The sequence below is a fragment of the Eurosta solidaginis genome, chromosome 1 (genome assembly GCF_040869045.1).
Source record: "Eurosta solidaginis isolate ZX-2024a chromosome 1, ASM4086904v1, whole genome shotgun sequence".
NCBI classification, from domain to species: Eukaryota; Metazoa; Arthropoda; class Insecta; order Diptera; family Tephritidae; genus Eurosta; species Eurosta solidaginis.
In genome coordinates this window covers 371,022,756-371,043,530 of record NC_090319.1, presented here as the reverse complement: position 1 = coordinate 371,043,530, position 20,775 = coordinate 371,022,756, and the positions used below count along the sequence as shown (strand labels likewise).

General features: G+C 36.2%; 2 protein-coding genes across 9 annotated transcripts in view; both read left to right on the top strand.

The window, feature by feature from the left end:
* The window catches only part of LOC137238234 (E3 ubiquitin-protein ligase RNF181 homolog), a 122,740-nt gene extending 105,147 nt beyond the window's left edge, over positions 1-17,593 (top strand). For 4 of the 8 annotated variants that reach the window (XM_067763008.1, XM_067763009.1, XM_067763010.1 and 1 more), the window contains 2 exons: positions 16,924-17,238; positions 17,342-17,593. In XM_067763008.1, coding sequence (XP_067619109.1) covers positions 16,930-17,238; positions 17,342-17,476 — 444 coding nt within the window. In that variant the 5' untranslated portion in view covers positions 16,924-16,929 and the 3' untranslated portion in view covers positions 17,477-17,593. Of the gene's footprint in view, positions 1-1,869; positions 2,338-16,923; positions 17,239-17,341 lie in introns of all 8 variants that reach the window. The other 4 variants (XM_067763006.1, XM_067763007.1, XM_067763011.1 and 1 more) reach the window with 2 other exon arrangements.
* fray (frayed) overlaps positions 1-20,775 on the top strand; it is a 90,903-nt gene that overhangs the window by 8,656 nt on the left and 61,472 nt on the right. The window lies entirely within an intron of this gene.

Genomic DNA, 20,775 nt, shown 5'->3' with positions numbered 1-20,775 from the left:
CTGTAAAACTTACTGGAAGACAGCAATTATGTATCTACATAAACGAATCAATCATTATGTCTACACATATGTATGTACGTATACGCAGCTGAGAAGCAACGCACAACCACATGCATATATCTGAGATACTCCCGAAAGTATGCAATGAGAGAAGCTATAAAATCGTGCAATTGTAGTTACAGCTGAGAAATTCGATAGCTGATGGCCAACTAGTAGATTCTGGAAATGGAAGCGCCTAGAAGATGCGAACGAGGAAATCAAAGAGTATAAAAGGCAGCGACAGATAGAGGCGCTAGAGTCAGTTTCAATTAAGCACGCTATCTGTTGGGCAATAGTAGAGTTATTTATTGTGAAGTACTTTAATAAAAGCCATTTTGCATTATTAAATATTGGAGTCATTTATTCAACAGTTTAGTGATTCGAACTTAGCAGAAGGTTGCCAATAAGAGGATTTGCAAGTAAATTCGTTACAATATTGTTTTGATTTAACGAAGACTATTGAAATCAATGATGTGAACACAAACGTCTACAAACTCTGGTCTACATTTTAAAAATTTTATCCAGGGTCCTTGTAAAATTTTAATTATGTAGATGCGCCGAGGATTATACGATTTTCACCCATTACGCAATGACGGCATCCTTGGCCGAACTCCCTAACGTTTCAATTTGTTTCTGTGGTGTAGCTCGGCAAAAGCATCCGTTGGAAAATCTTCGGAGCTACACCTAGAGCTTCTAGGAAAATGACGTCGACGAAGGTATGAGTTCGAAGTCGCAGTCCTATAGCTTCTGTGCTTGCATATGGTGTGAGGGTCAGAAGGCCTGGTCGCGACTGGTGGTCGGGATTGCTACTGTTCGCACATCGGGAATTGTAGCTCTTAAAAACAGCCGAAAAAACTGGAGGCGCCCTGTGCCACGAGAGTCATGAGTATTAATAGACCATTAATAGCAACCGTAAGTCAACTTTGTGCGTGGCCACCAAGTAGCCACAAATGATTTAAAGAATTTGTGTTCGCGACGATTATTAGGAGTTAACCCTAGGTGAAACTACGCTTTGCACGGGATATTCAGACAAAAGTGTGGCTATTTTATGTATCTCTTTTTCTTTTCAGCAGGCGCAGCAGTACCAATTCCAAAGACCGGGGCTAGGTTTTGAAAATGTTTGAACAGTCTGCGAGATCTTGAGGCAAAAACCTCGGATCTTTCCGAAATGGCCAACACGTTGATTTCCTTAAATACAAACAAACAAACCCTTTCATAAATACTATTTTTTTAAATCGAAAATTCAAGCTTTTCAAAGTAAGAACACCGGCGGCGGCGGCGTGTGCGGCGCTATATACTATTTACCAGAAACGGTATAATATAGAGACATTGCATGGACGAAAAATAGTGTGAGGCAAGCTTCACAAAATTCTAGTAGGTCACATTCACCACTTACCACAGCAGAATTTGTTAAACTACCACTGTCTGTATTTGTTATTTAATAATTATTTGTACACTTTTTATTCAGCTAATGTGTTCAGAATTTTAACTTTTACTTACTAAAACTCCAATCAGTGTATTTCTGTGCTTAAATTATGTTAAAAATTGTGTTAAAGTTTTTGGTGTGGTGAAAGTGACCTACTAGAATTTTGTTACGCTCCGCTGCTTTCCACCGAAGTTCGCGCATGCAACATCTTTATATTCAAAAATTTTTGTTTTTTACTATATAATAGAGCCTGCGCCGCCGCCGCCGATTAAGTGATCGGCGTAAACCTCTAGTGGGGAAAGAGTTGTTCTCAAAGATACTGTAAGCAGATTTGCACAAAAAAATTTCTTATTATTAAAATATAAACTCAAAAAATGCTAAAACAGAGTTTTTCGCACTTTTAGGTTAGGATATCTCAAAAACCTGACTTGCTGGATCAAATCTGAGGACGGACTCGGACTCAGCACTCAGAAATACGTCAGATATGACTTCCTGATCCGAAAAAAAAACCTTGCAGGCCTGTGTTATAATTTGTAAATCTCTTCAAAGCCTTTTCTCCCGGGAGTGGGATTCGAACCCGCATTCCTACGATGGTTGAACTGTTACAAACACTCCGCAAATTTCTTGCACGAACTCTTATATAAGGCTAAAATATTCTCAAGTGGATTGCTCTCTACGCTTTGTCCACTAACCTCAATACTTCCATGAAGTCTGCCAGCTTCTTACACCGAGCCAAAAACCGAACAAAGGCAAGCTACAACGGTTGCTCATCAAATCAAATACCTTAAAAATCTACCTGAGACAAGAAGTGGAGTTTATTCCAAATGCCTTCAACACAGACTGACGAATATTACCATGCTTCAAATTTGAAAGTGAGTAGAAATTCAGAGGTTTAAAATATAGTTTCACTAATTGAATTTACATAACCCTGAAGTCCATTAGTTATAATATACTCATGCCATTCTTAACATAATACTTTGGTCCCAGCATCGTCGGAAAAGGGGTCGTGAAAAAATTGCTTCGTATTTAAACTATAGCCCGACTACTTTGAATGCGGATAAGATACAATCAAATCAAATATTCAACATCAGTACAACATACTCGCAATACAACATATTGAAATAATTTTGATGACTACGGCCCAAAACTATGTTAACCTGGCCGACCAGTTCAGTGTAGGGGCTTTACAACTTCGAGTTTTTGCGTTCATCATTTTCTTATAAGAACCGCTCTTTCCGTCACACAAACGTAAAAATCCAGAGAAAATTTGCTGCTGTGGATTCTTACACCAAAACACAGCTAAAGTTGATAAACAACGCGAGAAGTCTTAGATAACTGTGCAGTTTATAAGATGCACCGAAAATTGGCCCTATATTTTGTAGTGGAGTAACCGAGGAGTGCGTTTCCAGCGTAAATAATCCGGAATCTAAATTTTTTTTTTACCCGTCCAAAAGTTCTGCACAGCAAACCGTTACTTCAGCAAAACAAATTGATTGGATGGCCTGGGGAAAACTGTTTCCGACACATCAATTTTGATGGACATAACTGATTTTTTGGGTAATTCTATACGACAGCATGACACGTCCAAAAATATAGGGAGGGCTTTCAAAAGACGCGTTTTGGACCCAGGGTCGCAAATCCGAAAAGGCAATTAAAAAACTTCATGTGGTTGTTGTAATGTTGTTGTACAAAGGGATTTTACACGTTATTGATCCCACCCATTGGAGGAACGGCCAGGGGAATTTTCTATAAGCGTGGCCCGGGGTGATTTTTTGGTTTTTAGTTTATATCTTTTGAACTACTCAAAATTTTTGTTTTCCGTTTTCAAGTTCGCGATCCTGGCATTAAAACGCGTGTTGACACCCCTCCCGATATTTGTAAGTGTTTTAAGAGCGTCATGCTGTCGTATGGAAATAAAGTTTATTTTAACGCAATTGAAACTTTCCATCATAATCCAATGTTTTTATAATAACTAAGTAACCGATTAATTTTAATAAGTTTTACAGAATTTTTGAATGATTCCGATATTGCGGATAAGACAAGTGTGGTATCTTAAGCATGGACGTCAAACAAACAAGTAGGCAGGATCTCCTGATTTTTAAGGAGACTATTGGGCCTCATCCTGTGTCTTTTTCTATCACCCGCTGAATATAGGCGGCCGTATGCCCCGACATATTGAACATGCTGCCAAAACGTTAAAATGTAGGTATCTTGAACCTGTCAGGCAGTTGACGGATAAGATATCACACCTGTTTTGTACACAATAGAGCATGATACGAGTTGCTGTTGTAGCGATAGCGACACTCCCCGAATATTTTGGGGAATATTAACGATGTTGATGGTCCGAATGCACATCCGGTACGTGTCGGTAACAAGCACCATTAAGGTACTAGCCCGACCATCTCGTGAACGTTTTAGTACTTATGATCACATAAAACCTTCTAGGCCATAGCGCCCTCCCACCCCCTAGATCCATGAGGAACTTGGGGTCGCAGAGCCTCAGCTGCTAGAGAAACAGGATTAGCCATGTGTAGGTGATGTTGACAATTGGGTTGGAGAAGCTATAAATTGCGCTACACAACCCCTTGAATATGTTTGGTATTTTAAAGCGGAGTCGTTGGTGCCGTTTGTCGTATCGCTGTAGTCGTATCCTTAACGTAACCCTATACGATACATTGTGATCGATTAATGGTTCCTTAACCTAAAAATCGTGAAAATTTCATAAAAATTAGGAAAACGCAAAAAATTACAAACATATTCCACAAAAAATAAGTTTCTTAGTCATAACGTATCAAAAACAATGAATAAAATCTACAAAAAGTAATAAAATTCACCAACTAAAATATTTTTAGGTTATGGATATGGCGGAAAACCAAAAACTAAGTGGTTGGCTACGATACGGTTACGACCTTAGCGTTACGATATGGCACCAATAAGCGATTACATTGATTTCCATAAGGTTGATAGAATCAGATGTCATAAGGTTACCGATAACGCACCAATGTCTGCAGCTTTAGTCGCCTTTTACGGCAGGCATACGTTCCGCGGGTATATTCTAAGCCCCCTAACCCGCTAGGGATACGATACGAGTAGGTATCTAGTACATTGTTGTTGTACCTCATGACTGCAAATAGGCGGTATTGATATGTCAGAAAATCAGCTCTTTCAATCATCGTGTTCCAATGAAACTTGAACCATATGGATCACATTGTTGTTGCATTTGCATGTTAAATATCCGTATCTGGTTCGCGTTTCATTGGAACACGAGGAATATTCACATAATATGGAGTTGCCATAGGCTACAAAAGAACAAACAAATTTTAATTTGAAAATTTGTCACAGGAAAATTTTGTTCAATTGTTGTACGAACTAACGAACTATGTAGTTTAATTACATGATTTAAGTAGTTCAGTAGCTCTCCAAGCGAAGTCAAGTTTTACCTTCAAATTTTCGTTACCAGCTTATAAACCCTAGTTTATTAAAAAACGAAATAACAAAAAAGCCTATCCTTAGCCTTAACATTTTTTTAGTAATAGAAATGAAATATAAAAAAACAGAACTTATGTAAGAACTTATCTAAGCATGAAAATATTTATAATATTCATAAGTGTAAGGTAAACAAAAAATCACTGATTATTAATTTAAATTAACTAAAGACAGCCTAGCTACTTTTCGAAACAATAACTAAATTTAAATTAATGTACTTGTATATGTGTCTGAATGCTACGTTAGTAAGTGTTTATGTACTAAATTGCAAAAAATCAGAATCAAATATAAATAAAAATGAAATTAAACTGAATTAATGAAATAAGTAAGACTCAAAAAAATAATAAATTATATAGTTACTTAAAAAAACACTAGCTTATAAAATGAAATGTGCAAAAAATATTAAAAAACCAAAAACGAAGACACTCCCAACCTTTAGGCATTTTAGCTCGTTTTAAAATATTTAATAGCATATAGCTTTTAAAAAATACGTAAATTAATTTATGAGAATAAAATTGCTTCATGATGACAAACATGCACTTACACATAAATGTTAAATTGCAACTCAAAACCTTTTTTTGTTTGGCAAAAACTGTTTTACAAACGACATTCTTTTCGAAAACTGAATTAAAAGACGACAAAAAAAAACAAATTTAAAAGCGAATATTCTGGTTTTTGTTTTATTTATTTGGCAACTTTTTCTCGGGCTTCAAGCATGGTCAGCGCAGAGTTTGAAGCTGAAGCTTTGGTCTCTTCAAAGCGTAGGAAGCGGCAAGCCGTTTTATTTAGTGCTTTCCAATGGACAGTGATCCAGATCCCGATAAAAATTAACCATGCAGAACTAGCAATTAACAAAGTCATGCATGTGGATCATATTGTTGTTCCATATGCATTTTAAATTCATATCGGGATCTAAATCACTATCCATTGGAACGCACTAGTTCCTTGTCATCCGGTCGTAATGGTTCGAAATCAAGTTAACCGCTTTTCATGTAAATGCAACAACGATTAGACTATGAGCGTGATATGGAGAAACTTACCGGATAACATGCCGACCTAATAAAAACGCACTGCGCTTTTTCAACGCACGCACTTAAACGGCTTTTTTTGCTCGAACCGAAATAAGCATCGTTGCGACAATATAAAGCATGTATGGCAAACGTCAAACCGAAATGTCACGCAGATCAAAAATTGGAAATCGAGTTAGCTTTTTACGCAGTAAATTCAATTTCGGTTGCTCTCATACAATTTATATGTGCATGAGACATTTTTGACAGAAAACCGCCGCAGTGCGTTTTTATCAGGGTGGCCTGTGGTTGCTACAGTTATCTTATGTCTATGTCAAAGTGGCAAAGCGAAGTAACGCGACCAAGGGCTGTTTTAAAAAACACACAAGTCTTGTTAACAAGTAAACTCTACTGAAAAAAAAATAAAAATTGTGAAGCGGGCCCCAAAGCGCTTATGTAATTTGTAACTTTTGCTAGAGCTTGACTTTATAGCGCGATGGAGAAGGAAATGCAATTCTAAAGCTGTCAAATCACATTTTTTGTAATATCCTTTCCTTATCGCGATATAGGTAAGGGCGAGGAATTTTTTTTTAGCTTAACTGATTCAGTAAAAGTTTTTGGGCTTTTTTCCGGTAAATTAAAAGTGACCTACAGCGAGTCACACCAGCTCCGAACTAGCCCAAAACTGCCGCATTAAGGGCCGTTTCACCATCCCCAGTTAACGCTTACTAATAATTTGACAATCTCCGAACGATTTCTGTCAAATCAAGAGTCAGTTAGCGTTAAACCGATTATGAAAACAGCCTTAATAGACGGTACTAGTTCTAAATCTCTCGCCTCGCCGCTTTTCTGCTAACATTTTAAATATTGTGATAACCAATGTAGAAAAGCTCATCCCCCCTTCCAGAATTTTAACTGGATTGGTAGTAGGTGATTCTGAAATAGTCGCTGCCTTTTATTTATTTATTCAAATATGTCTAGCTCAGACTTAAGCGCTGTTGGTACTTACAAGTCCGATTAGCACCAGTTCGGAGGTAATCAGTGAGGGCCGTTTTCATCATCTCCAGTTAAGTTAGATTTTACCTGGAGGATAGTAGTCTATCAGATAGCTTCCTTTGACATTATCGCTTTCACCAACACAGGATTGTGAATATTTTGTAAAGCAAATAGCAAAAATCTATTGTGAATATACGACAACTACCCAAAAAGCTGACTTTTGTTGGCTTAACTCAGACGTGAAGCTTCAGTTAATATGGAGAACACGAAAATAAATTAGTGACTAACTGAAGGTGGTGAAAATCTCCCTAAACCTGTACGGCGAAACTGGCAGTTTCTTCTGCAGGGGTGTATACGAATTTAGGTTATAGCAGTTGTCCCACTGCAAGCTTAGGAGCATACTTAGGCTAGCTGGACTAATACTAAACCACCGAATGAGCTCCTTTTAATATGTAATAATGTGAACTCCACTAGAAATCATTCGCTGGGACTCACAAGCGTTCGCCTCTTGACCCCATGAAACAGTGGCCGCTTGATACCAGGGAACCTAAGAAAAGACAGTTAAGAACGTAGTTTGGTCTTCATTTATTAGGGGTAAGGTTCGTTTGGACACCTCACTTAAGCATACAAAAAATTGTTTCCGAATTAAGTTGCAGAATGAACAATTTTTTCGACTGAACGTCACCTTTTTCCGTCCGCGAAGGATATGAATCCGGGTCGTTCTGTCACTTAAACGCGCCTATAGACGGTGGTACGCTCAAAATAGAAACCTTTAATTGCTGTTAATGCTTCTAAAGTAGCTTGACTCCTCTAGCTGAAGGTTGGAGCTGAAAAGGAGGATTGTTCGATGAAAAAAAAACCAATAAACCTCAAACTTTTGCCTTAAACAGAGTTTTTGAACAAGTTACCTATTTTTTGCATTGGTCATCATACATATACGATGTTAGTTAGGTATTCACTCGCCATGGCTTATATTATATTTAAGATGTAATTAATACCCTAAAGTAAAAAGAAAACACTAAATACTGCTACGTAAGGGAATACATCGAAATGTGACTAGCAAAAACAGCAAATCAGCGATTAAAATTGAGAAAAACCTAAATCCCAATTAGCTAAGTCTTAAAATAGTGCACATTAATTTGCCTTAGGGAAGATGAAAAATTAAATTAAATTAAAAAATTAATACAAATTTGGTAAATTACTTAAGTAGATCTATGTATGTATGATTTGTAATGGCTTTAAAGAAAAATGCATGCAAAAAGTTTAAGTTTAGATCGTTTTGAAACTAAGAAAATGGCCTCAGAAATACTTTATTTATTATAATTTTGAGTTTCGATTTCATTATTTGCTTATGATATTTTAGTAAAAATTATGTGAAATATTTTTTTTTTTGTACTACTTTTGTTTCTTTACCTTTTGAGTAAAATTTTGAAGTTGAATTTTTTCTAACCACTGTATGTTTTGAAGTAAGAAGTTTAGGGCTCACACCTCAGTGAGATAAAACTTTGTTTAACGTTGATATACAGTATTCTAATTTAAGACCACGTTTGCACATGCACTAGTCTACAATTAAACCTAAATAGATAATCTACGCGTTTACATATGTCCCATCCCTAGGAACTAGATTATTAGCTGTCAAGTTGTCTTGCCTTTTTGTTATTTCAAACTTCCAATTAGAGATGACAGCCTAGAGATGGAACTGGGAAATATAGTTATTTAATTACCATTTAGGAGTTAAGTAAAAAATTAAGAAAATCTTTTTATATGTAAACTAAACTGCGGTTTTCACATCTCTCGCTTGGTTATTTGCTAAATAAACAACTGGTAAGACCAATACATATAAGGAGACTGTTTTTATTTTCGTTTTTAACACCTAATCGGTAATTAAATTACTATTTCTTATGCAAAATTCCCCCTGCAAAATCGCCAATCGACATATTTGATGTCTGATAGTTTACTTTCTAGGGATGGGACGTATGTGAACTAGGGCTGGGACAATCCGCATATTCGAATATCCGGATATCCGTTGACACCGATAAAATCCGGACGGCATTGATATCCGGTTAATATTATTTTGTGAAACTATCCGGATATCCGGATTTATAAAGATCCGGTTAATAACCGTATTTTTGGATATCTAGTAAGAGCAACAAATTGATGTACCACATATGTTTATTTAACATTAATAACAATAATATCGTGGGGCATTTAAATTAATTAACAGCACTTTTTCACAATATAAACAAATGGCACTGTTCTTATTTTTATTTGTTTGTAAAATTGTAGCTTTTTACTTTTTAACATTAATTTAATAATCTAAAAACATATTTTGTGAATAATTTTTCGATGTTTGCTTCGTTCAATTCTGATATGCAGATATTCAACTTTTATATTCCAGTATCTGGACATACGTATATCCGGATTTTCTGTTTACGTATCCGGATAGCCGAAGAGCGGATATCCGGATTTCCCATTTGTGAATCCGGATATCCGGATAGCCGGATTTTTTGCTTAGCTATCCGGTTATTCGAATATCTGGTTTATCCGGATAGTTGAAAAATCCGGATGCAGTTCACAGCCCTAATGTGAACGTGTAGATTAACTTTTGTGGATTTATATTAGATTTGGACATGTGCAAAAGAGGCCTAATTTGTATGGACTTAATGATCCTAAATAAGTAACTTTTCAAGGCATATTAAAAGCTGTGATTTTAATAATCTCTAAACTTGTAGAGCTTCTTCAACTTAGACCTAGTTTACATAAATTTTCGATAATCGGTAATTATGAACAAATTTTAGAGATGCCGATTTTTTTTCATAGACAAAGTACCACCTCTAGGCTGTGGTCCCTCATTGGAATGAAGTAAAAGAGAAACGTGGAAATTTTACAGTTAATAATATAGTTCCTAGGGACGGTACATTTTTAAACACATACATTATCTATTGAGGATTTGTTGTGATTTGGTGCATGTCTAAACGTGGTCTTATAGATCTTAAGCAACATTTCACTTCTCTTGAAAAAAAAAATAAACATTTTCTTCGATCCATAAATTTCAATATCATGCATACAAACAAATATACGTATAATTGTATTTAAAAAAGATATAGAATACTATAGCAAGTGGAATGTTACCCAGCAGCGGTTAAAAAAAAACCCTATTCTGGGAAAACTTTTAGACAAAGTATAATCTCAGAATTTGGTTGAAAAACGTCCTATTATATTTTAAGATATGCCGTTGCTCAACATAATTCCAGCATATGCTGTGTCTCAAAAAAAAGTAGCGATTGAACTCTGTTAAAAAAACTCGAAAGTATTGGACCTATCCTTATAGAAAGGTCGTAACTTAAAAGTTTTGTTAAAGAGAACATATCTCAGACATTCTGTTAATAGGGCTGTATCTGAGCGAAGTTGTATAAAGTTGTATCTCAGGAGACCAGTTAAAAAGGTAACTGGAAAAATTGAATTTAACTTAATTTATTTCCTATTCGCAAGAGACATAAGTTGGTATATAGATTAATGTGTCTTCTTTAGTATAGTTTAGCATTTTAGTTACGTTCCATTGAGACTTGAGCGAGATACGGATAGAAATTTAACATGCAAATGCAAGAACAACGTTGTGATCCTGATATCTATCTGGTTCAATTTCTGATCCGTATAGTTCAGTTTTGTTTGTTTCGTTTTCTGTAGTAGATTTTTTGACAGCTAACCACTTTTGAGTTGGTATCACTCATGGCTCAACTATATGGTTGGCTCATCTCTACAGCAATAACATACCTTTGTTCACATTGCCAAAATTAGCGTGTTGGTGTTAGACGAATGGAATGGAATGAAAACATAAAACTTAGCAGCATTTGTAAGTAGTAAGAAAGTGTTGTAAATTCGTTGGTTTCTTTTTAAGTTTGCCATCTCCTTCTGACAATCCCTACTCCAGTGAAATGAAAAAATAAAATCAGCTGGTGAGATGAGCCAACCATATAGTTGAGCCATTGTAGCACTGAACTAAATACGTGTACATTTGTGTATACATAAAAGACCTCGCCATATTTAAAAGAAAAAACACTGAAAGAGTAAACAACTTGAAGTTGATGTAAGGAAAATAAATTGTTTGCTTACGTGCGAAACTATTTAAATGTTAATAATTCTATCAGTATCTTAAAATTTTGTGTACGTTTCTTCCTATTTTCTACAAAACAGATGTTTTATATTAGTGCTGTCAGCTCTCATAAAGTTGATCAGGATCGTTCCAATGAGATTTGAGCCAGAGCCAGAGCTCGATAAACCAATGGAACGGCCCTTTTAATGCCTGGTTTTTCAGTGCGAATTTAAACTTAGTTAAAGTTGACTAGAGTTTAACCTTGCCACTATGTTCGATAACATAAAATTTTGCTGCTCATATCAGCTTAAGCGGCCGAAGTGGCAGGGTTAAGCTCTAGTCAACTTTAACTGGATTTTAAAGTCGTACTGAAAAACGCGGCATACGTCGTATGCGAGTTGTGAAAACAAATTAAACAAAATTTTGTTCACGTCTCTTCTGTCAAAAAATTTTTGATTTCAATTACAACCTTTTTAACCGGCCTCCTGAGATACGAGTTTATTAATTTGGATACGTCCTGTTTAAAAAAAATTTAATGTGACTTAAAAAAAATTAATGACTTTTCTATTAGGATAGGGCATTATGTAATTCTTTTTCGAACAGGTAGTCGATATGCTTCATCAGCGGCCGATGTGCAAACTTTTTGAAGACAATATTCATGTAAGAAATACATATGTAAATATGTGAGATTTAAAAAATACCAAATAAAAATTGTAAATTTAGCAAATGTGAAATTAAAAAATGGCGCAAAAATTTTATTGTAACTTTCTGTCATTATAAAATATCTACATAATTTGTTAAAAACTTAAATAAAGCAAAAAATCTGAAGTTAAACCCGGAATTGATGTCTTCATTTTAAGCCAAAAGGCGGAACCATGGCGAATTCAGTACCAGGTGTTGTTGTCCCAACGGCTGATTGCTTCTTCTTGATCTATCAAAATTTTCTTTTGATTTGACGTTCTTCTGCACGACGAATTGGTTGAATTAGCTTTGGCATCACCTTGTATCAAGGCTAATCCATACCAGGTGGTGGCAAAGCGAATTCAATCAGTTCGCCGTACAGAAGAATGTCAAGTCAAAAGAAAATTTTCATATATTTCGATTAACTGACATTTTGTTGTACACGGCTTTGTATGGAAAATTATCAAGAAGAAGCAATCAGCTGATGGGATAACACCACCTCAAGGCGAATCCAGTACCAGGTGATGTTATCCCAACAGCTGATTGCTTCTTGATTATTTTCCATACAACGCACAGTGTTTCGTGTAGAACAAGCTAGCTGGCCAAATTATTTTATGAGATTTTCCGTTTCATATGCTGTCATTTATTACAACTACGTAATTTTTATCAGCCATATGTTCTTTTTTTTATTTTTTTCCAAAATTTTACTTCATATGCATACATTTGCTTATTTCATATACAGTAACTCATGTGAATAAGTGACATATATCCAAAAAAAATTTAAAGGACTTAAGAATATTACTTTATTGTACTTAAATTGAATGAACTACAAATCTCAATACTCTAAAAAATTCCGAAAAAAAAATTAAAATTTTTTATGAAAATTTGTCGAATTTTTCAAACATTTTTTAAATATAATTTAGTTTTTGTTATAGATCGTGACAAATTTTCTTATGGGAAATTAGTTAAAATAAATTTGCGAAAGCGAAATTTGTAAGAATTGTCCAAAAAGGGGTGTATACTTATTTATGTGAGTGACTGTACATACATATTTTGTATTTATTTGAGTATTTATCCTGGCACTACAATTTTTACAAAATTATTTTATAGTACCAGTCAGGAATGTAAAAGTGAATTACAATAATAATAATAACAATGTAAATAATTAAATTAATTATGTGAAAATTACTTATTACAAAAACTTAAAAGTAAAGTATCATACAAAGTAGAAAAGACAATAGATTTAAATTAAATAAAACCTGATCCAACAAAAAGTTATAGGGTAGGTTATCTTTTATAATTATGTTATTATTCGCTATCATCACTTTCATTCGATGAGCCACTTGTGGAATAGTCATGAGCATCAGCAACACTACTGTGAAAGCTCGAAACAACTGGCTCCTCAACATTATCGGGGGACAGTAAATTTAAGACTTCTGAAGTCAGACTTTTACATTTTTTCTTAGGTATCTCCCTAAAACTGGTAACTAAAGGATCCGATGTTATAAGCAACATATTCATAAGATCTCTATTCGTGGCTTCACGCGACTGCTTTTGTGTGTTATCATCCCTGAATCGTCTCAAATCTTTGTTACGGGCTTCCTGTGCTTCCTCAGAAAGTTGACTAATAGGTAAAATTGCTGATTTTATAATATCAGTACTATGCACTAAGATTTTATGAACTGTAACAGGCATATTAAACCCTGGATAGAGATCTATGTATAGTTTTTTAGTCTCGACCACAAATTTTTCAAATCTTTGGATATTTATATTGTACCCAGATGCTAATGCGCGAGGGAGAGTGTCATATCTTTTGATGAGCGTTACATCCAATCCCGTAATCTCAGCACTAGCCTCAGAATTTTCGAAAAACCTACGAGCAGTGTTGCCGTCATTGATATTGCCGAAACCTGGTTTTGTTTTATCTACTATCAATCCAAGCACACCTTTAAATTTATTATGGATTTCGTTGGAACGTAGCTTTACACCCTCTTTATATGCCTCATTCCAAACTGCCATTTTTTTACTTCGAGGCGATAACTTATGTGAAGCAAGCATTCAAAACATCTTATCCATACATGGAGAGTAGACAAACCAAAACCAAGATTATCTCGGTTAGGCGTAAAGTCCCGTAACTCATTATTCATATCTTTTGGAGTCAAAGCATTGCAAACGTTTCCGTCAATCATTGTTAGAAGCATATTGTGATTTACGGAAACTTCGTATTCTTCGAGCATGTACTTTGTTGGCAACAACGCATTTATCTCCTCTAAAACTTTGTTCGTTTCAAAAACAATAAAATCTTTTGTTTCTTTAGAAAAAATTAATTTAATTGGACGACAATACATGGTAGAAGAAGGTCGAGGTCGAATGTTACCTTTTTCATCCTGTAATTGAAGAGGAACGAAAGAAAATATAAACAAAAACTCATCAGTGTCAGAACTGCATGTAAACTTTTGATTATATGTGCTATGGCCAGAGCTTCCATCGCAACCCCACTTGCTGACTAAAGTATACGTCAAGTTTGTAGATAATAAACTAACAAAAACTTCTTGATTTGCTAAGACTAAACGCTGAACAGTTTTATCTAATACGGACTGGACTTTTAATTTCCGCACGTGTTTCACCCACATCAATTTCTTTTGGATAGCATTCTGCCTTAGCTTTTCTTAGACTATAAAATGATGGATAAAGCTTATGGCCTGCCTTGATGCTCCACTTCCGCGTCGTTTTGTACCCATGAGTCGTCGACTTGCTATCTACGTAGTATGCTAAAGCTTCTACATTGCTCAAGCATCTTGCATCTGGCTCACATGTCATCTTTTTGCCGGATATTTGAATGGTTTCCTGTGAATTTTTTATAATGTTAGCAACATTTCTGTTATCGGACATACGCGTTGATACTTCTGCCCCATAAAGTAACTCACCAGGACTTCTAGATTGCAAGAAGTCATCCACTCGACGCCGTTTGGTTTTTTCACTGCAGTTAACAAAGTCCTTCTTTCGTCTTCCGGGACCGGGGTTACCTGAAGAAGTGGTTGGTTGGTCTGTTGGAAACTTTGAATCCACCGTTATTGTAAATGTGACGTCTGGACCCGAAAGCCACTCCGAGTTTTTATTCAAAAATCGCTACTTATGTCTTCCAGAAGTGTTCCACTTTTGATCAGGCTGGAGGAATATGCCTATATTTGTTAGCTTAAACTTTTTATGGAATACTCGGCTGCTTCGCTTAAATCGTACTTATGTAAAAGAAAACTCAATAATTCTTTATATCTGGTTTCCTTCGAATGTTGAACCCAAATGTCAAAAAACTCCGTTCTTGGTACGGTTATAACTAAACTGCCATGCTAAATATGACCATACAAGCCTATAATAATTTTGAATGTAATAAAATCAAATTGGTCAGCAAAAAATCGATCACACATTAAACTGCTTTGTGTTGTTGATTTCCCGACAAGGTGAATAGTTGATGATTGTTGTACTGCTATCTTAAGTGTCGTTGATCGTTCTGATTTGTTATCAGTTGTGCAGTATTTATATTACATTCAGGTATTGGCGTAGATGCTACCAAATGGGTTTGTTTTGTGTAGCGTTCCTGTGTGGTTATATCTGCATTAGGATTGCTTTGTATGTACCTGTTTTTATGCCTTGGTGACTGGTGCGGTAGGTTGTGGCAGGTTGAAGTCAGTGATCTTCGCCTTTTTGCTTTTGGTGTGCTCTTGTTGACCTTGCGCTTTTATTTTTGTGTGTTTTATGGCTACGTGTTTGTTACCTGTACCTGGGAATTGGTTTTGCCGTTTGTAGGTCAGCTTTATAGGTACAAATATCTCGTCGGAGCTGGTACGTACATACATCCTATTTTATATGTAGAGATAACTAAATCTACAAAAAAAAATTTAAAATAGATGTGCAAAGAATTCGCAATGGTTTTTTCTTCCGACTATTAGAGAATATTTGCGACTATAACATATGTAAAATATAGCCCGGATGTCCGCGGAGGTATGTAACTTTTTTGTCCCTAAAGTTAAAAATATAGAGAAAAAATACATTTTCTTCTTAAAAACGGAATGTTAAATATATTGAAAATACTCTAATTGCGAAAGAATTACTATTAAAAAATTTTGCTTACCTTCGAGCTTAGAATCCATGAAAAAAATTATATAAAAGTGTTCACTTAAAAGAAATATGAAGCTTAATATTCAACAAGAATTTTGCAAATTAATCAATGCATTTTACGGCCACTCTTGCCTTCTTACTTCAATTACTCAATATATATGAGCAAAAATATCAAAAAAAAGCAAAATTCCAGTTATTGTGTTTGTTTTCTTTCGTTTCTCATTACACTTTTCATGGAATAAGAACTTTGTTTTTGTCCAGCTAGCTTGTTACAACATGTCAGTTAATAGGAATTAAGGCGAATTCAGTACCAGGTGTTGTTATCCCAACAGCTGATTGCTTCTTCTTGATTATTTTCCATACAGCGCCTTGTACTTTAATATGTCGGTTAATCGGAATCAATAAAATTTTCTTTTGACTTGACATTCTTCTGCACGGCGAATTGGTTGAATTCGCGTTGCCACCACCTGGTATGGATTCGCCTTGATAGGAATCAATGAAAATTTTCTTTTGTTTTGACATTCTTCTGCACGTCGAATTTATTGAATTCGCTTTGCCACCACCTGGTATAGATTCGCCTTGCCTTGTATAGATACGCCTTGGGCGGAACTATACTCGGCTAAAGTAAAGCGAATTAAGAAAAAATTGGCCGTACCATTTCGCCGTGCACGGAATGTAAAATCAAGAGAATATGCGCTATTTTATTTTACAGTGGTAAAAGATTTTGCTAGAAAAATACTAAGCGACGGGAAATCGAACATAGATCCAAATCGCCGTGCAACACAAGGTCAAATCAGATGAAAACGTCGCCATATAATGGCCGATATTTGGTTTTATTCATAGCACAATCTCGGGTATCATAGGATATCAGTGCAATGAAGCAACGCAAATTTTGATTTGACATTCTGAAGTACGGCGAAATTGAGTCCGAGTTTGCTTCGCCATCACCTCGGCTTACAGCATTCCATTACCTTGTACTGAATTAGCCTGCAATAAAATTTGTAAAACAAAAATGAAATATGTACCTAAATTTTCAAGATTGTTCTCCCTTTTATCTATCCCTCTCCTCATTTCAATAGAACAGAATGGCAGACTACTTTGAAGATATGGGCCACGAACCGACTGGCGCCGAAGGTCCAAATGATTTTGCAAAACATTACAAGCGTCTGCAAGTATTGGCAATCATGAATGGTATTGATATGGAAATTGAAGTACCCGAGGCGTCCAAGCGCGCCATTTGCGCACTGCCAGAGCATGTGGTAACCGAAGCTGATGTAGCTCAAGAGCTAGAGTGCGCAGTTTGCAAGCAACCTGCTGATATTGATGAGAAATACAAGATTTTGCCGTGCAAACATGAATTCCATGAGGAGTGTGTTCTGTTGTGGCTGAAGAAGGTACGTGTGATTTTTTGATGGCGGAGACGTACAGTGGGGAAAGGCGGGCGGCTCATTTTTTCGTTGTGTAAGTTTACAAGATGTTCTTTTATTTATCTTTTAGGCCAATTCATGTCCGATGTGTCGTTACGAATTGGAAACGGATGATCCAGTTTATGAAGAGCTTCGCGCCTTTAAACAAGACGAGTCCAATCGGCGAGAGCGTCAAAATAACTTAATGGATTCTATGTTTTCTTAATAATTAATTTTAAAGATAACAACGGTTCGAGGTATTGGAGGGGGGTAGTTTGTATTTTGATTTAATATAGGTTTTGGAACTCTAGCAAATAAAAAATTAATTTTGGGTAAATGATAATTAGATGCTATTATTGATTTTTACTAACAGTAAGCTGCATGGGTAAGTTCATATACATATCGCTCATTTGCTTCAACGTCGTCATAACTCAAAACACATAACTTTTGAGTTAATAACATATTAACGTACCCAATATCATGATCTATGTTGTTTAAAAAAATCTTCGTGATCAGTTAAAAATTTAGCACGTGGTATAAAAATGAAAATATGCCTTTATATGCGCAACATATGGCAGTTAAAATCTTTGAATGGCTCTCCTGAAAAATTGTGTTTTTTGAGTTATGACGAAGTTGCAGCAAATGAGCGATATGTTATACATATATTGGTAAGCTATAGAAAGAGTTACAAAAATAAATAATAGTTAAAAAAAAATAAAAAAACACGCTTTTATAGCTAACCGAACTAAAAAACAATTAAAAAGAGTTTATATAACAGTAGTAGAAGGTCAAACAATCATTTATAGTTAATAACCTCAAAATAAAATTTAAGTTATTAACAGAATAATTTAATTGAGATTAAAAAGCGTGGGGCGCATTTGACTACATTTCATATCTTTCCTCTCAGATAGTTGCCAACAGAATGATTGTAACATTCAGTATCAAGCACCCCACGCTTTTTACTGTGAATTAAATTATTCTGTTAATAACTTAAATTTTATTATAATTTTATTTTGAGGTGATTAACTATAAATGATTGTTTGACCTTCTACTACTGTTATATAAACTCTTTTTAATTGAAAATTATTTTCTGTTTTTTAGTTCGGTTAGCTATAAAAGCGTGTTTTTTTTAGTTTCTATTATTTATTTTTAATTTTTTGGTTCAAGTTATTTTAAAAGTTTTCGTCGAGAGTGATGAAACCTCTAAACGCCAGCGGTCCATGGATGAATCCACCCCACGGCACCGAAAATGGCCAAGACGCAGGGAGGCTGGACGTGGTCTTTCGCCGAAATTGCCAAGGGTCGGCAGATTATTGGCATTATAGACGAGAGCAGCGAAGATGGCAGGATCCCGAAACAACAGTGAAAGTGGATCGAGGCCGCGCTCGCTACGGTGGCCGTTAAGGTTAAGAAAGACAACCCTGGTCCACCGCCATCTTACACCGCTGCAGGGTGGTTCCAGGGCAATGTCAAGCTCATTCCCTGTGACGACGCCAGGTCGGTAAACCTCTATAGGGCCGCCGTCACGCTGATAGGGGTGGTATATCCGTGCGCGCGCCTCAAGGTAGTGGAAGTTATTATGGAGTGACCATATTGTGGAGCGATCCAAGAAGGCAGCAGCAGAGCTGTTCACCTGCAAGAGGGCAATTGGCACCTCCTGGGGATTCTCCCCTAAGGTGACCTACTGGATTTACACAGCCATTGTGCACCCGATTCTTCTTTATGGTGCCTTGGTCTGGTGGCCTGCACTAGCTAAAAGTACCTATCTTAAAATGCTTCAAAAGATGCAACGGAGTTCGGAGCTCTGCATTACCGGGGCTCTCGGCTCCACTCCAGATTCCGTTACATACATACATGGATACATAGATATATAGATAGATACAGTCCAAGCTAATGAAAGCGTGTTAAAAAGGGCTCCAGTATGCTCTTTCGTAGATGTGCCATGCATCCACTTCTATTATTAATAAAGGAATGCGTTTTTCGCATTATGTGCAAGGTTTCAAATTTATGGTCATTTGGGGTGATCGCAAGTTCAATTGACCTTATGTTCGTTAACCTTATATCACCCCACCATCACATTATTGCATTGTCATCGAGCCTTGATACGTCTTATGTCCATTCAAAGTGGTAATAAGACCAATTGACCTTATGGCCGTTGACCTTATGTCTCCACACCATCACATTAATGCACTGTCATCGAGCCTTGATACGTGTGCAAAGTTTCAATCAAACTTATGGCCATTCAAAGTGGTAATAAGGCCAATTGACCTTATGGCCGTTGACCTTATGTCACCGCAATATCACATTAATGCATTGTCATCGAGCCTTGATACGTGTGCAAACTTTCAATCAAACTTATGGCCATTCAAAGTGGTAACGCCAATTGACCTTATGGCCGTTGACCTTATTTCACCGCACCATCACATTAATGCATTGTCATCGAGACTTGATACTTGTGCAAAGTTCCAATCAAACTTATGGCCATTCAAAGTGGTAATAAGGCCAATTGACCTTATGGCCGTTGACCTTATGTCACCGCACCATCACATTAATGCATTGTCATCGAGCCTTGATACGTGTGCAAACTTTCAATCAAACTTATTGCCATTCAAAGTGGTAATAAGGCCAATTGACCATGTGGCTGTTGACCTTATGTCACCACTCCATCACATTAATGCATTGTCATCGAGCCTTGATACGTGTGCAAAGTTTCAATCAAACTTATGGCCATTCAAAGTGGTAACAAGTTTAATTGACCTTATGGCCGTTGACCTTATGTCACCCCACTATCACATTAATGCATTGTCATCGAACCTTGATGCGTGTGCAAACTTTCAATCAAACTTATGGCCATTCAAAGTGGTAATAACGCCAATTGACCTTATGGCCGTTGACCTTATTTCACCGCACCATCGCATTAATGCATTGTCATCGAGCCTTGATACGTGTGCAAGGTTTCAATCAAACTTATGGCCATTCAAAGTGGTAATAAGGCCAATTGACCTTATGGCCGTTGACCTTATGTCACCGCACCATCACATTAATACATTGTCATCGAGCCTTGATACTTGTGCAAAGTTCCAATCACACTTATGGCCATTCAAAGTGGTAATAAGGCCAATTCACCTTATGGCCGTTGACCTTATGTCACCACACCACCACATTAATGCATTGTCATCGGCCCTTGATACGTATGCAAAGTTTCAAATTAATCAGACTTCTAGAAACCGGTGAAAATTAAGCTCAAAGATTCCGTTACATACAGGCCAAGCTAATAAAAGCGTGTTAATTATACTAAAATGACGAATAATGAGGTAAGTGACAATGGGAACCCAAGTAAGGAAACCGCATAAAAGAGCCAAATACAAGTGAATTTCAGAAAAAAATACTATAGGCTTTCTCCCTTTTACGTAAAAAATAAAAGAGGTTTATATCTGGTATAATGCTCACGAGAGGCTGACTAGCGTGTTAAATGGTATGACCCTGATGCATATACTGACTAGTATGGTATCTGATACGATTATA